Below are 17352 nucleotides of genomic sequence, written 5' to 3' on the forward strand. Positions count from 1 at the left end.
CTTAAAAGGTCTTAGAAAAAGTTTCGTAAATTTCTGTGGTATTAAAAAGTTTTTGTGGCACTTCGCATTTACGAAGTGACATATAGTGATCATAAATTCTGTCGGTCTGTCTGTCTGTCTTTCCCTGTTTTACTAGTTTAGGCACTTCCAGATAAGTTAGGACGATGAGGCATATCAGGAACCAGACTAGATTAAATTAGAAATAGTCGTTTCCCCAATTCGATCATCTGGGGGGAGTGGGGAGAAGGTTGATTCGAAAAAAAGACCGGGATAAAACTTGGTGGTAAAAATGAGCACAAATCCTAGATACGTGATTGACATATTTGGAACGGGTCCGCTCTCTTTGGAGAAGTTGGGGGGAGGGTTAATTCTGAAAAATGAGAAAAATCAGTACCAGACAATATTAAATTAGAAATAGTCATTTATCCGATTCGACCGTCTGTGGGGGGGGGGGGAGTGGAGTGACGGTTAATTCGAAAAAATGAGGTGTTTTTAAGTTACGAAGGAGTGATCGAATCTTAATGAAATCTCTTATTTAGAAGGATCTTGCAATTCAGATCTTTTATTATAGATCTGGCTGAATCCAGTTTCATTGGGGAGAGTTGTGGGGGGGATCAGAAATCTTGGAAAACGCTCAGAGTGGAGAGGTCAGGATGAAATTTGGTGGCAAGAATAAGCACACATCCAAGATACGTGACTGAAATAACTGGACCGGATCCACACTCTTTGGGAGAGTTGGGGGGGCGGGGTAATTCAGAAAAATTAAAAAACGAGGTATTTGTTATTTATGGACGGGTAATCAGATCTTAATGAAACTTGATACTTAGAAGGATCTTGTGCTTCAGCACTCTTATTACCAATCCCAACCAGATCTGGTGAGAGTAGGTAGAGGTGGACGGGGAAACCAAAAATCTTGGAAAATGATTAGAGTGAAGAGATCGGATGAAACTTGGTGGGTAGAATAAGCAAATATCGCAGATACGTGATTGACGTAATCGGACGGGATTCGCTCTCTTTGGGGGAGGGTTAACTCTGAAAAATTAGAAAAAATGAGGTATTTTTAACTTAGGAAAGAGTCATCAGATATCAATGAAATTTGATGTTTGGAAGGATATCGGGTCTCATAGCTCTTATTTTAAATTCTGACCGGATCCGGTGACGTTGGGGGGAAGATGGGAGGTGAAACCTGAAATCATGGAAAACGCTTAGAGTGGGGGGATCGGAATGAAACTTGGTGGTAAAAATAATCGTAAGTCCTAGATATGAGATTGACGTAACTGGAAAGGATATGCTCTCTTCGGGGGAGTTGGGAGGAGGAGCGTTAATTCTGAAAAATTAAAAAATAAGGTATTTTCAACTTACGAAGGAGAGATTGGATCTTATTGAAATTTAGTATTTGGAAGGATATCATGTCTCGGAGCTCTTATTTTAAATCTCGACCGGATCCGGTGAAGAGGAAGTTGGGTGGAGACCTAAAATCTTGGAAAACGCTTGGAGTATAGGGGTCGGGATTAAACTTGGTGGTAAAAATAAGTACATGTCCTAGAAATGGGATTGACATTGCCGGAACGGATCTGCTCTCTTTGGGAGAGTTGGGGGGGGGGTTAATTAAAAAAAATAGACAAAATTAGGTATTTTAACTTATGAAAGAGTGATCGTACCTTAATGAAATTTCATATTTAGAAGGATCTCGAAACCCAGATCTCTCATTTTAAATCCCTACAGATCCAGTGTCATTTGGGGGGGACAGGAAATATTGGAAAACGCTTAAAGCGGAGAGATCAGTATGAAACTTGGTGGAAAGAATAAGCATAAGTCCAAGATAAGTGACTGACATAACCGGCTCGGATCCGCTCTCTTTGGTGGAGTTGAGGGGGGGGGGGGTAATTCGGTAAAATCGGAAAAAATGAGGTATTTGTAACTTGCGAACGGGTTTTCAGATCTTAATAAAATGTGATATCTAGAGGATCTTGTACTTTAAAACTCTCATTTTAAATCCCGACAAGATCCGATGACGTTGAAGGGAGCTGGAGGGGGAACCCGGAATTCTTGGAAAACGTGAAAATCGAGGTATCTTACGAATGGGTGATCGGATCCTAATGAAACTTAATATGCAGAAGAATCTTATGTCTCAGATAATCCATTTTCAATTAGAATTGGATCTAAGGACATAGAGGGCTGGAGGGAAAAACAGAAACCTTGGAAACCGGAAATCTTGGAAAACGCTTAGAGTGGAGAGATCGAGATGAAACTTGATGGGAAGAATAAGCACAAGCTATAGATACGAGATTGGCATTATTGGTACGGATTCGTTCTCTTTGGGGGAGCTGGAAGTTGTTAATTTGGAAAAATTAGAAAAATTAAGGTGTTCTTAACTTAAGAATGGGTGACCGGATCTTAATAAAATTTGATAATTAGGAGAAACTCATGTCTCAGAGCTCTTCTTTCAAATCCCAACCAGATCTGTTGACATTGGGGGGAGTTGGAGGGGGAAACTGGAAATCTTGGAAAACGCTTATAAACGCAGTAGATACGTAATTGACATAACTGGACTGGATCCGCTTTCTTTGGGGGAGTTAGGTGGTGTGGTTCAGTGCTTTGATGAGTTTAGTGCTTCTGAACGTGCTAGGACGATGAAAATTGGTAGGCATGTCAGGGAGCTGCACTAATTGACTCGTTACAGTTGTTTTCCCCGATTCGACCATCTGGGAGGCTGAAGGGAAAAGAAAAATTAGAAAAATTGAGGTATTTTTAACTTACGAGTGGGTGATCGGATATTAATGAATTTTGATATTTAGAAGGACCTTGTGACTCAGAGCTCTTATTTTAAATCCCGACCGGCATTAAGCCTCTGATTTTCCTTTTAAAGCAGTCTATTGATTCTTAGAATGTTACTACAGGTCATATCATATGAGCTCTTGGCTCCTCTTGACCTCGTCACAAGCGCGATATGAGCTCTTAGCTCTTGTTTTTGACGAATAGTATATAAATATAAGTAGTTTCAAAAATTTATTAAATACCTTTTGGGGTTTCCTTCCTCCCTTACCTGTATTTATGACCCCAGGGCAAGGGTGCCCAATGTTTATTATGTACCTTCACGAACATATTACTTTAAATAACATTAATTTAATAGTATATGCATTACTCCGTAAAGCAAAGTATATGATTACCCCGGTTCCAAATCGGGGTAATCAATCATTTACGAACGAGCCTATCAATCATCAACTGTATGAGATGATGGGGAAAAACCAAAATATTCTAAGATATGGCACTTATAGGAATGAAATGAGATCCCGTGGAACTAAAATAGACGAATATCCTACAACTTTAGATTTAAAAAAAAATAATGTTCGTATATTTTATAGGCCTACAATCGGTGTTTCTTTACTTTTAAGAGCCAATAATGTTTAAAATAATGAGTTTTAAAGAATAACGTTCTTTTTAAAAATAATATTCATACATTTTATAGGCCTACAATCGATGTTTCTTTACTTTTAAAGGCCAATAATGTTTAAAATAATGTGTTTTTAAGAATAATATTCTTTTTAAGAATAATATTCTTTTTTAAAATAATGTTCATACATTTTATAGGCCTACAATCAGTGTTTCTTTACTTTTAAAGGCCAATAATGTTTAAAATAATGTGTCTTTAAGAATATTGTTCTTTTTAAAAATAACGTTAATACATTTTATAGGCGTACAATCGGTGTTTCTTTACTTTTAAAGGCCAATAATGTTTAAAATAATGTGTTTTTAAGAATAATTTTCTTTTTAAAAATAACGTTCATACATTTTATAGGTCTACAATCGGTGTCTTTTTACTTTTAAAGGCCAATAATGTTTAAAATGATGTGTTTTTAAGAATAATTGTTTTTTGAAAATAAGGTTCATACATTTTATAGGTCTACAATCGGTGTTTCTTTACTTTTAAAGGCCAATAATATTTAAGATGATGTGTTTTTAAGAATAATGTTCTTTTTAAAAATAATGTTCATACATTTTATAGGCCTACAATCGGTGTTTCTTTACTTTTAAAGGCCAATAATGTTATCTGTTTTGTAACAGCTTTGTAACCTAAAAAATGCCAATTCGTATGAAGTGTTAAAAATGATATTGCCTCAAGGTGTTGTTGCCAATTATACATGTTTTCAACTTCCTTTTAAATCTGGTCGCAATGCTAAGGAGATGTCAACATTCTTAATGATATTCTGGCAAACCCCTCAAGGAGTGGTTAAGCCAATGAGAAAGGAGGAAATCTTGAATATAAGAATTATTGCTAAAAATTATCCCACATAACTACAAACTTGAGAATCTTTGGGATTATTTATCGGTATAAGATCTAGAAAACGACACAAAAATCAAGGATGTATGATTAGTACAACCCTTTTAAATAGTAAAGGAAGAATATCTTAAAGGCAAATTTTAAAGGAAACTGATGATAATAAAAGAAAAAATTCACGGCCAAAATTTTGAAATCTCGGGGCAAATCGAAAGGCTACTTTACAATTCTCTACGTCTTCTAGAAGTAATTTTATTGCTACTTTTAAAAATTAGAGGTGTCCCCACTAATTAATTTTTTATGAAGCTCTAAAGGAAAAAAAAATGCAAATTTGCTCGGTCTATTCATGTTAAAGCTTTCAATGAAGCTACAGGAATTTTTTCATCAAAGAATCTGCTCGTGTCTGTTGTTAATATGCATTCAACTGCTATAGGAAAATAGCATTGGCTTCAAACCTCGGAGATTGACCTTAACTTGTGAATTTCAGCCTGGTCGGACAACGTTAAAGGGGGACTGGGGTTGACGGGTCGAAACTTTCGGCCAGATTTTCCCCATGAAGGAAAAGTTGGAGGGAGATGAAATTTGGCAGGTTTCTTAGTTGGAGCTCGGGCTACGAAATGCATCCCTTCCCATCCCTCTGCGACCACTGGAACCAAAGATCGCTTAACATTGTCGTGTGTCGCCTCTTTATAGAGGCACGAGTGTGCCTCCTTGATCTGATGGTCCTTTAGAATTCAGCAGTGGCTCAAGTGGCTTTAGAGTTTATCATCCAAGCAACCTGTGCGCTATTCAGAAAGGAGTATTTCATCTCAATAGAAATTAAAACGAACATCTCATTTTCTAATAAGATACTTTGCAGATGAATTCTTATAACATAAGCAATATTTAACCAACCAAAATGAAATGATTGTGTTGACAAAGTGAAGGAAATATGAAAAATTCTAGTAGTTAGGGGAGAGTCGAGTAAGACGGACCGGGGGGCAAGACGGACCTTTTGTCATTGCTCGACTTGAGCGTCACCTTTTTATCACTTGTAGAGCTAGAAACAACGGCCATCTAGTGGCAAGTTTCGGAGCGAAGTCTGAGAGTTGAAGCCAATCTTGTCTTCGAGAAAAATATTTTTATTCGTTTTCACATTCTCGAAACCGGCTTTTGAGGTAAATGTTTTTCTTTTCTGGTGTTTCTAATGTTCTGTTTTATACTGTGGTAATTTTTTTTACAAATATGGAGGTCTAGGAGAGTGTGTCAGACATTAATTCTTTTCATTGCAGCGCCATCTTATGTTATAATTTTTAACTATTCCGAAAAAGCAGGTTTAGGGTAAGATGGACCACAGAGACAGCGGGTAAGACGGACCGGTCCGTCTTGCCCCCTATCATCTGGGATCCTTTTCGAAGTTATTTTTTTTTACGTATTTTGTGAATATTGTGTTGCATTTATTGTTCCCGCATGTCAATTAGAAATATATTAAGCTGTCTCTCTTTTGCAGAATGGGAAGTATACTAGGAAAACCACCCGCGGTCTCCACGACCAGGACTTACTGAGAGCAGCTGCTATGCGAATTAAATCTGGTTCGCCGCTTCGCAAAGTTTCGAAAGAGGTTGGTTTGCCACGAAGCACAGTGCGAAGAGCAGTTGCAAAACTCGACGCAGCAGAAGATCCCCAATCAGTGGAGTTGGCAACTACCTTCAACTTTAAAAGTGTGTTCTCAGCAAACGAAGAGATACTTCTGAAGGACTATATGATCACGGCACAGCACTTGCATCATGGACTTACGAAAAAGGAAGCAGGTCAGCTTGCATATGAATATGCCCAGGCCAAAGGGAAGAATATGCCGAAGAACTGGACTGAAAATAAGTATGCAGAAAAAGACTAGATGAATAGCTTTATGAGTCGTGTTGGGCTTTCCCTAAGGTCCTCCGAAGCGACAAGCCTTGCCAGAGGCACCAGCTTCAACAGGACGAATGTCAGCGAATTCTTCAATAATTTAGAAGAGCTGCTTATAAAGCACAAGTATCCGCCGAATAGAATATATAACCTTGACGAGACTGGAGTAACCACCGTTCAGAAGACACCAAAGGTGGTTGCAGAAAAGGGATCAAAGCAAGTTGGACGCATTACTTCGGCTGAGCGAGGGACGCTGGTAACAGTCGTAGAGTGTATCAACGCAGCTGGCCAGTCGATAGCCCCTTTCTTTGTCTTTCCAAGAGTTAACTGGCTTCAAAGTTTTCTCAATGGCACGCCCCCTGGAAGCACAGGAAAATGTCAGCCGTCTGGATGGATGACAGCCGAAATCTTCCCGGATATGATACGCCATCTGATCTCCCAAACCAGTTGCTGGCCCACAAATCGACTTCTGCTGATTATGGATAACCATGATTCGCACGTCTCATTGAGCGTGGTTAATCTTTGCAGAGAAAACGGCATTGACGTCTTAACGCTTCCGCCACATTGTAGTCACAAGCTGCAGCCTCTTGAAGTTGCTGTTTATGGGCCATTCAAGCGATACTACAATGAAGCAGCTAACTCGTGGATGATTTCGAACCCAAACAGGAGGATTACCATTTATGAAATCGGAATATTCGTTGGAATCGCTTTTCCAAGAGCTTTCGTCATAGAAAACGTACTAAGCGGGTTCCAAAAAACAGGAATATACCCTTTCAATAGGAACGTTTTCCAAGATCACGACTTTCTCAGCGTCTTGGTGACAGACCGACCAGCACCAGAGACGTCTCCCATGACAGGCCAGTCTGCAGTTCCATCATCCAGCCCTGGCGACGAGAGCTTGAATAACGACGTGCTGCCAACTACCAGTAGCTCAGTGATTTCTGCGACTATGCCAGTGACTCCAGAGTCGGTTCGTCCTCAACCTAAGGCGAATTTCTATGCAAGAGACGGAAAAACGTCTAGGAAAAGAACAAAGTCCAAAATTCTGACGAACACACCTGAAAAAACCAGACTGGAAGAAGAAGTTGAGTTGAAAAGAAAAAAATCAGAAAAGAAAGCTCAAAGAAAACGGCCTGAAAAGAGAAACCTCTCCAAACAGCCTGGGAACGGGGAAGACAGCTTCGATGAACATATCGCGCTGGATGATGAAAGTGATTACAGCTTGCATTTGTATGGGTCAGAGGAGGAGGAGTTTCTTGATGGAACCGAACCAAAAAGTGGGGATTTCTTGGTTGTGAAAGTGCCGACCAAGAAGAGCTTCAGGAATTATGTTGGAGTTGTGTGTGATTGTAAATCTGATGGTTTCCAAGTTCAGTTTTGGAAGTGATTAGCTCCATCGAGCAAATTCACGGCAACTGAAGAGATGAGCTTCGTGCGAAAAGAAGAGGTCATCATGAAGCTGCCAAAACCGACCCCTTCGGGCGGAACGACGAGACAGTCGGCTCAGTCCGTTTTTCACGTAGATTTGGCCTCGTACAGTGTTTAAATATAGTTATTTGCTAACTTTTTACTTTTTTACTTACTACTAGTATTTTAAGTATTCGAAATAAAATTGTTTAGAGACAATCAATCTTTTTGAGCAATTGGGTCCGTCTTGACCGAAGGGCTGGTCCGTCTTATCCTATGGGGTGGGCAAGATGGACCTTTTGACCAACTTCAGTTTTTTTTTTATCTGGGCCCGGAAATACGGCTGATTTATGTGTGAAGAAGGTTTCTTTACGTAACTCAATGTTTTGGGGACAAGTTAGACACCTTTCTTCAGTCGTTGCTTGTTTCCAACTTCTTCTGCAGACGAAAAACCAAAATGGGGTCCGTCTTACCCGACTCTCCCCTAAATAGTTTTATTTTGACAGAAGAATTTAGGAAAAATATTCAACAAAAATTATCTTTACACAAATATATCTGCATTTATCTGCAATGAAATAAAAAAACAAGTTTTTTTAACTGCAAGTACGGAGCAACATTAAAACTTAAAACGAACATAAATTATTCCATATATGAAAGGGGTTGTCCCCTCCTCAACGTCTTGCTCTTTACGCTAAAGTTTGACTCTTTCTCACAACTCAAACACAAAAAAACAACGAGAACAATAGGGAGTTTTTTAAGACAGTGGGAAACAAATTAGAATGAATATTTCGGCCCTATCTCCAAGGGCTGTCCTCAGCAATACAAATAAGAAAAAACAACTTACAAAAGGACAAAATCAATAAAACTAAAATGAACAGTTTTCAAAACAGTCCCAGCATCCTTATCCCAGCAAAGTTCAACCAGGACTGATAAATAAATTGTTATGAAACAAAGCAATTCATTGAAATGAAAGAAAATGATTTAAAAACACGTTTTTAATGCCAGTCTAGCTTTTTTCGCTACTGATCTTATAGGTATATTTGTGACAGGTTCTATGTTAATATCTATTGGTTTTTTATAATATTTCGCAAGGTCATCTTTAATAAAATTTTTGTATATAGCATTCAGTGAATATTCTCCTAAATCCCTATTTAAAGAAATATTATTATTAATTTTAAGTCTGATTTCAATTGCTTCTCGAACTACTTGCTTTATGCCTAGATCATTGCTAATAATGGCGGATTTTTCAAAAAGTATTTTGTGGCTAGGATTTTTGAAAACATGGCTGCTTAAAGCAGAATCAAAAGAGACAGAAGTAATATTAGAATTCAAAGCTTTGGTGATATCATATTTATGTTGTTGTAGGTGTTTCTCAAAACTCTGGTGGGTTCTCCCTACATAGAATTTTCCACAGTCGCATGGTATTTGATAGACACCTCTTTGGCGAGCAACTGGAGTCTTATCTTTACCAGAACTTAGGAGATTTATGATTTTCAAATTATTGGTAAATACAACATGCAGATTATTTTGTGTGCATACTTTCTTAAGATTTCTACTGATTTTTGGGATATATGGGAGGTAAATTATGTTTTGGGGCTTATCGAGATTCTCACATGGTAAATTATCGTTGATTTTATCGGAGTGTCTTTTCACTCTACGGTTAATTGTGTTATTAATAAATAAAAAAGAATACCCATTTTTGAAAAGTATGTCCCTGATAAAGTCTAGTTCAGCTGTGACGAGAGATATTACCACACCTCTTTTAATTTGTTGTGGGTGGTTTGATTCAAAATGTAAATATCTATTGTTTTGTGTTGGTTTTCTGCAAATAGTAAAATTGAGTCCATCTAATTTAGATGGTATAGCTACCACCTGATCAATCTTTTCGTTACCCAACGTCACCTTTTCATCTTCACTTATTCCTAGCCTTAGTGACCTAGTCTTCTTAACATTAATTTTCAAACCTATTCTTGCACCCTGAACTCACAAAACCTATAAAAATTCATTCATTTTGCTCACACTTTCATCTAATATGGAAAAAATCGGTAGAATTGAGGCGTATATGGAAAATAAATTGTCAGAGCTTAGAAAAAAAATGAAAGAAAACTGTCAGAACTCAGATCGTTGATTTTATCAAAAATTATCGTTGATAATTATCGTTGATTTTATCGGAGTGTCTTTTCACTCTACGGTTAATTGTATTATTAATAAATAAAAGAGGATATCCATTTCCAAAAAATATGTCCCTGATAAAGTCTAGTTCAGCTATGATGTAGGAATCAGAACAAATGTTTAGGGCACGATCGACGAGACATATTACGACACCTCTTTTAACTTGAGGGGGGGTTTGATTTAAAATGTAAATATCTATTGTTTTGTGTTGGTTTTCTGTAAATAGTAAAATTGAATTCATCTAAGTTACGAATAATTAGAACATCCAGGAATGAGATTTTATTAGCAATTTCAATTTCTAAGGTAAACTGTAAATTCCTATCATATGTATTAAGGTGATCTAAAAAAAAAAAACCTAAGTTCACTTTCCCCATAGTTCCAAAGTGAAATTACGTCATCTATGTAACGTCCCCAAAAGATATGTTTCAAAAAATATGAATTTAATGCCCAATTTTCAATATGCTCTACATAAATATTCGCCAGTAACCCGGAAAGAGGCGCACCCATGGGTAAGCCATTTATTTGTTGGTAGAAAGAATTACGGAATTGGAAATACATTGAATACTTGTTACAAAGTTTAACCAAGGTCATTAAAACATCGCAATCTAATCCTGTTGCTGAAACTTCTATTAAGTCATAATTTTCATTTATTTTATTTTCCAATAATTTCTCGGATTCTGCTACATTAATATTTGTATATATATTTTTGAGAAAAAAGCAAAGGTTTGAAGGCTGTACATAACCATTTTCCAATGTTGGAGGCGGGGGCTTTCGTAAAAGCTACAATTGGCCTTAAAGGAATGCCTTGCTTATGTAATTTTGGTCGAAATTTTGGACAAAAGCTGCCTCGGGGAAAAATTTATTATATAATTGTGGAGTAATTTTACCATTTTAATTTAGATCTTTTAATTCTTTTATAATTTTGTTAGCAAACTGATCAGTATGATCGTGGGTTATAGTTTTATACGTAGTTTTGTCATTTAGATGTGCATAAAGTTTTTGTGTCGTAATCTTTCGTATCCATGACAACCAAAGAATAGCTTTTATCTGCTTTAGTTATAATAATGGACGGATCTTCGCGGAGATTCGATAGAATTATTAGGTCACGTAAATTATCTGGTTTTATATTATTGTGGAGTGTATCAATAAGACAAGCCCTAACTTCGTCTGGGTTGGAAATACATGAATAAAATTTGTGCAAAGAAGACTCTAGAGAGGAAATCAAATCCCCCATAGGAACTTGTTTTGGAAGAAAAGAGAATTTTGGGCCTTTTTGAAGAGTTTGAATTTCCAATGGTTCAAGCGTTGAAGAGGACAAGTTAACCACAGCCGGTCCAGGAGTGAATCTTGGAGCATAAATAGGGTTATTTATTGATGATTCATTTCGTAGGTTTTCTAATTTTTTAATAAGTCGTTACCTTGATAAGCGGATATCATGACTAAATAAATTTCGTTCCAATCCAGCAACTTGGTTAAAATCAGCAGAAGACAAATTTTCGAATAAAAACTTTTCTAGAGATTTCCTTTCAGAGGAAATAATGTATCCTTTTTGTTTTTTATCTTTAATAATGTCTATTAATGTTTTTAATTGTTATGTATGAGTAAATCGTTCTTCTTTTTGGGTATTTAAGTGTAATCTGAATCTTAAAGACTTGGGAATAAGATTTTCAAATTTGCAAGATTCCAAGAATTTTTGTCGGTTAATAATATTAGCGTGTTTTCTGCCTAAAATAATGAGGTAAAATATATCATTGGTCAACTGCTCCCCATAAGCGAGACCTAAATAGAAACGAAGACCAAACTGCCTTTCCATCACAAACACCAAAAACAAGAAGAACAAAAGGGAATTTTTTAAGACAGTGGGAAACAAATTAGAATGAAGATTCAGATTACACGTAAATACCCGAAAAGAAGAGCGATTTGCTCATACATTACAATTAAAAACATTAATTACTCCTCAATTATATAATAAATTTTTCCCCCGGGGCAGCTTTTGTCCAAAATTTTATGGTCTACCAAAATTACATTAGCAAGGCATTCCTTTAAGGCCAATTGTAGCTTGTACGAAAGCCCCCACCTCCAACATACGAAAATGGTTATGTACAGCCTTCAAACCTTTGCTTTTTTCTCAAAAATGTTATATATGTAATTCGGTTGATTTAGTTGAAAAACTCAAAAACGTAAATATTTCGGAAAATACAATTATCACTAGCTTTCACATTGTGTCTGTGTATACAAATATTAATGTAGCAGAATCCGAGAAATTATTAGAAAATAAAGTAAATGAAAATTATGACTTAATAGAGGTTTCAGCAACAGGATTAGATTGCAATGTTTTAATGACCTTGGTTAAACTTTGTAATAAGTACTCACTGTATTTCCAATTCCGTAATTTTTTCTACCAACAAATAAATGGCTTACCCATGGGTGCGCCTCTCTCCGTGTAACTGGCGAATATTTATGTAGAGCACATTAAAAATTGGGCATTAAATTCATATTTTTTGAAACATATCTTTTGGGGACGTTACATAGATGACGTAATTTCACTTTGGAACTATGGGGGAAATGAACTTAGGGGTTTTTTAGATCACCTTAATACATATGATAGGAATTTACAGTTTACCTTAGAAATTGAAATTGCAAATAAAATCTTATTCCTAGATGTTCTAATTATTCGTAACTTAGATGAAATCAATTTTACTATTTACAGAAAACCAACACAAAACAATAGATATTTACATTTTGAATCAAACCACCCCCCACAAGTTAAAAGAGGTGTCGTAATATCTCTCATCGATCGTGCCCTAAACATTTGTTCTGATCCCTACATCACAGCTGAACTAGACTTTATCAGGGACATACTTTTTGGAAATGGGTATCCTCTTTTATTTATTAATAATACAATTAACCGTAGAATGAAAAGACACTCCAATAAAATCAACGATAATTTACCATGTGATAATCCGGATAAGCCCCAAAACATAATTTACCTCCCATATATCCCAAAAATCACTAGAAATCTTAAAAAAGTATGCACACAAAATAATCTGTATGTTCTATTTAACAATAATTTGAAAATCATAAATCTCCTAAATTCTGGTAAAGATAAGACTCCAGTTACTCGACAAAGAGGTGTCTATCAAATACCATGCGACTGTGGCAAATTCTATGTAGGGAGAACCCACCAGAATTTCGAGAAACGCCTGCAACAACATAAAGATGATATCACCAAAGCTCTGAATTCTAATATTACTTCTGTTTCTTTTGATTCTGCTTTAAGCAGCCATGTTTTTGAAAATCCTAGCCACAAAATACTTTTTGAAGAATCCGCCATTATTAGCAATGATCTAGGCATAAAGCAAGTAGCTCGAGAAGCAATTGAAATCAGACTTAAAATTAATAATAATATTTCTTTAAATAGGGATTTAGGAGAATATTCACTGAATGCTCTATGATCTAGGCATAAAGCAAGTAGCTCGAGAAGCAATTGAAATCAGACTTAAAATTAATAATAATATTTCCTTAAATAGGGATTTAGGAGAATATTCACTGAATGCTCTATACACAAATTTAATTAAAAATGACCTTACGAAATATTATAAAAAACCAATAGATATTAACACAGAACCTGTCACAAATAGACCTATAAGATCAGCAGCGAAAAAAGCTAGGCTGGCATTAAAAGCGTGTTTTTAAATCATTTTCTTTCATTTCAATGAATTGCCTCGTTTCATAACAATTTATTTATCAGTCCTGGTTGAAGTTTGTTGAGGTAAGGATGCTGGGACTGTTTTGAAAAACTATTCATTTTAGTTTTATTGATTTTATCCTCTTGTAACTTGATTTTTCTTATTTGTATTGCTGAGGACGGCTTTTCTTATTTGTATCCCCTTAGACATAGGGCCGAAATATTCATTCTAATTTGTTTCCCACTGTCTTAAAAAATTCCCTATTGTTCTTCTTGTTTTTGGTGTTTGTGATGGAAAGGCAGTGTGGTCTTCTTCATTATTTACTTCTCACAGCTCTACTTTTTAAACAATAAAAAAAAACTTTAGCGTAAAGAGCGAGGCGTTGAGGAAGGAGCAACCTTAATTTCCGAATGTTTTTTAATTTATGTTTTTAATTCTATTTTCGTTTATTTTCTCATGTTTTTTTTTAAATAAAGCTAGAAAGTACTAGGGCCACTTCATGAAAATTCTCTTCCCTCGTGATAAATTCCTCCATGGAAAGATCCTATCACGTAACCCCATCCCCAAACCAGCCTCACCTCCCCTCAACGCAAAAAAGTCCCCCAGAAAATGTCTTTACGCTTAAAAAAAAACACTTCAAAAAACACTTTACACTTCACACCGGAAAAAAAAATTACAAAATTCCCCATTTTTATAGATAGGAGCTTGAAACTTCTACAGTACAGTTCTCTGATACGCTGAATCTGATGGTTTGCTTTTTGTTAAGATTCTTTTAGTTTTAGGGGGTGTTTCCCCCTATTTTCTAAAATAAGGCACATTTTCTCAGGCTCGTAGCTTTTGATGGGTAAAACTAAACTTGATGAAACTTATATATTTAGAATCAGCATAAAAATGCAATTCTTTTGATGTAACTATTGGTATCAAAATTCCATTTTTTAGAGTTTCGGTTACTATTGAGCCGGGTCGCTCCTTACTACAGTTCGTTACCACGAACTGTTTGATAGCCTGTTAAACATCCAATTCACAATAGACAAATTTATCTGTTTTAAAAATTAGTATTTTATAAAAATTTTTTTGTTTTAAAAAGTAGAGTTGAAAGAAAGAGTCAAACTTTAGCGTAAAGAGCGGGGCGTTGAGGAGGGAACAGCCCCTTTCATATACGGAGTAATTTCTATTCATTTTAAGTTTTAATGTCGCTCCTTACTTTCAGTTAAAAAAAACTCGTTTTTATTTAATTGTTATTAAAGACGATTGTATTTAAAAGCAAAAGGAACGAGTCTGCTTTTGTCGTTGAAGATGGATAAATTCACTTACAAAATTATGCTCGAATTTTGTTGCTTTCTTGCTAGCGAAGTCTGGTAGATGTTTTTGCGAATGCTAACAGTTGGCTAAAATATTTATTCATGTCTAAAAAAAAAACAAAAATTTATTAATTGGTTATCTGAAAATCACTTGCGCTTTCAAAGGCAGCTTAACAGCGCTGCCTAAGTAAAGAGCGATGTAGACAAAATGTATTAGTACTATTATTATATTTTTTTTAGACCAGGGCAATTCTTATCGAAAGATTTGTCTTAAAAAGTTCGAAAAGGGATCATTCGATTGGTAATTGAAAGGGCAAATGCTTTTTTTAAATAGTCAAAAGTGATTGCAGGGCAACTAACCCCCTCTCAAGACAACCATTTCCCCAACACATCCAAACAAAATTTCGAGATAGCCGTTTTGTTCAGCGTAGTTAAAAAGTCTGGAAATTATTACTTTGAGGATGACAACCCCCTGAATACCTCGGGGAAAGAGTTGTAAGTTAGGCCTTGGGGGTATATAAGGTCATTATAGAAAAAATGGTCGTATAAACTTCGGAGAGGGCTCAATGGATTGGTAATCATAAGTTCTAGTGACCCTTTTAAGATATAAAATGATCTGAGGGCGGATACCCCCCCCCCCCACTCGTATTTTCCCAAAGTCAATCTGATAGACATTTGGAGATGGTCATTTGCTTTCGTAGAAACTTCGATAAGGGCTCATTCGATTGGAAATTGAAAGGACTAGTGCTCTTTTTAATAATGAAAAGTGATTGGTGGGCAACAAGCCCCACCCCACGCCCATCAATTCCCAAAACATATCTAATCAAAATTTTGAGACATCCATTTTGTTCAGTGCAGTTATTCCCTGAGGTTTCTATGGACAGGGTGGTCGTATAAACTCCAGAGGGGGCTCATTTGAAAGAAAATCAAATGTTCTAGTGTCCTTTTTAAGAGTCAAATTGATCCAGTTAGCCAACCCCTCCCTCCAAGTCGTATTTTCCACAAATTCACCCGGTAGAAATTTTGAGATAGTCACTTGTTCAAAAATAGTCCAAAGACCATATAATAAGGTCCTTGGGGTTAACAGAATCCCACAGAGTCTGAAGGTAAGGATTTAAAGTTATGCCCAAGCGGCATCTAAGGTATTATGGAAGGGGCAGTCTTCTGAACTTTAGAAGAGACTCATTTGGTTGGAAATGTATAGTTCTAGTTTCCTTTCAAGAATTAAACATGATGAAGAACAACTAGCTCCTCCCTGCCTACCTGACATTCTCTTTGCCCCGAAACACATTCAGCTGAAATTGTGAGATAGTTATTTTGTTACCATAAGTCCAAAAATCATATAACCGTTTCTTTAGGGTGGACACAATCTCCAGAGTCCCTGGGCAAGCGGTTGTAAGTTATGCCCGGGGGCATTTTAGGTTTTTACGGAACGGGTTGTCGCATAAACTTTGGATGGGATGGAGCTCATTTAATTGGAAGTCCGAACTTTTTGTGCCCTCTATAATAGTCAAAAATGAATGGATGGCAATGTATGTATGTATGTATCAGTTCATTGCCCATCATAAATTTAAAATATAACACTGGTGGAGCATAAAGAAAGAAAAGGGAAAGAAACATATAAATTCTGACGCATACAAACAAAACCAAAACAAAGAAGAACTGACAAGAAAAAAAGGAAAAAAATATAAATAAGGGCAATTATATGTAAGACCAGACACATTATCAACGAAAGACGATTTCAAGGGTGCTTTCACCGATAATCTGCGTCCAATATCTCTCGTTTCTTTTCTGCACCGCGGACACTGGACTAGCAACTCCATACCGTGAGGATAGGGAGCTGTTTTTAGTCCAGGAGGCAGCCGTAGCTAATATTTAGCATACTTGTAGAAACACTTCCGTATATCCCTAATACCTGAAGCAGTAAGATGAGACCAAAATGGTGCAAGGGCAAATAGATGTGGAAAAGCAAATGCATTATAAACGATAGCTAAGATACGGCGAATAAATTTAAACTTTATCGCCACTAGTAAACCACACACATTCCTAGATTTTCTGGCAAAAAAAATCTTTCAAAAGTTGACACGTGGTGCGAAGATTTGACCCAATTGGTACACTAAGATAAAATGTTCACCTAACTGAACATTTGTCGCGTAATCTGAATGGTGATTGGCCACCTGGAGCTCAGTCTTACTATCATTAAATCTAAGACCAGTATGTTTATACTCCCTATCATGAATTCGAAAATTTTCCTCAATTCCAAAGGCTGTTCTACTAACACCAATGATGTCATCAGAATAGTCAGCAAGCGAAACATCAATACCTTTAAATATACATGTGGTCAGAACGTTCTGTTGTGGCACAAATACAGTATTATTACACAGGGGTGGAGAAGTAACAGCACCCTGTCTAAGACCCTTTTTTACTGGAACTGAAGGAGTGAGTTCCACCACACCAGGTGAGATGGTCACCTTAACTCTGGCATTTAGCTTTTTATACATATGACGTATCAATTTGATGACATAAATATTAAATCCACGATTATAAGCAGTCAATAAGATGCTCGGATGTATACCTGTATCGAAAGCTCTAGATACGTCTAATCCAGCAAAATATA

General features: G+C 36.3%; 1 protein-coding gene across 1 annotated transcript; it reads left to right on the forward strand.

Annotated features, from left to right (window-relative positions):
• Nucleotides 1–6155: 6155 nt before the first annotated feature.
• Nucleotides 6156–7553, forward strand: LOC136027770 (uncharacterized). The gene has a single exon (XM_065705231.1). The coding sequence runs from the start codon at nucleotides 6156–6158 to the stop codon at nucleotides 7551–7553; it is 1398 nt and encodes a 465-aa protein (XP_065561303.1).
• The last annotated feature ends 9799 nt before the right edge of the window (nucleotides 7554–17352 follow it).

This window comes from Artemia franciscana, chromosome 5 (genome assembly GCF_032884065.1).
Source record: "Artemia franciscana chromosome 5, ASM3288406v1, whole genome shotgun sequence".
NCBI classification, from domain to species: Eukaryota; Metazoa; Arthropoda; class Branchiopoda; order Anostraca; family Artemiidae; genus Artemia; species Artemia franciscana.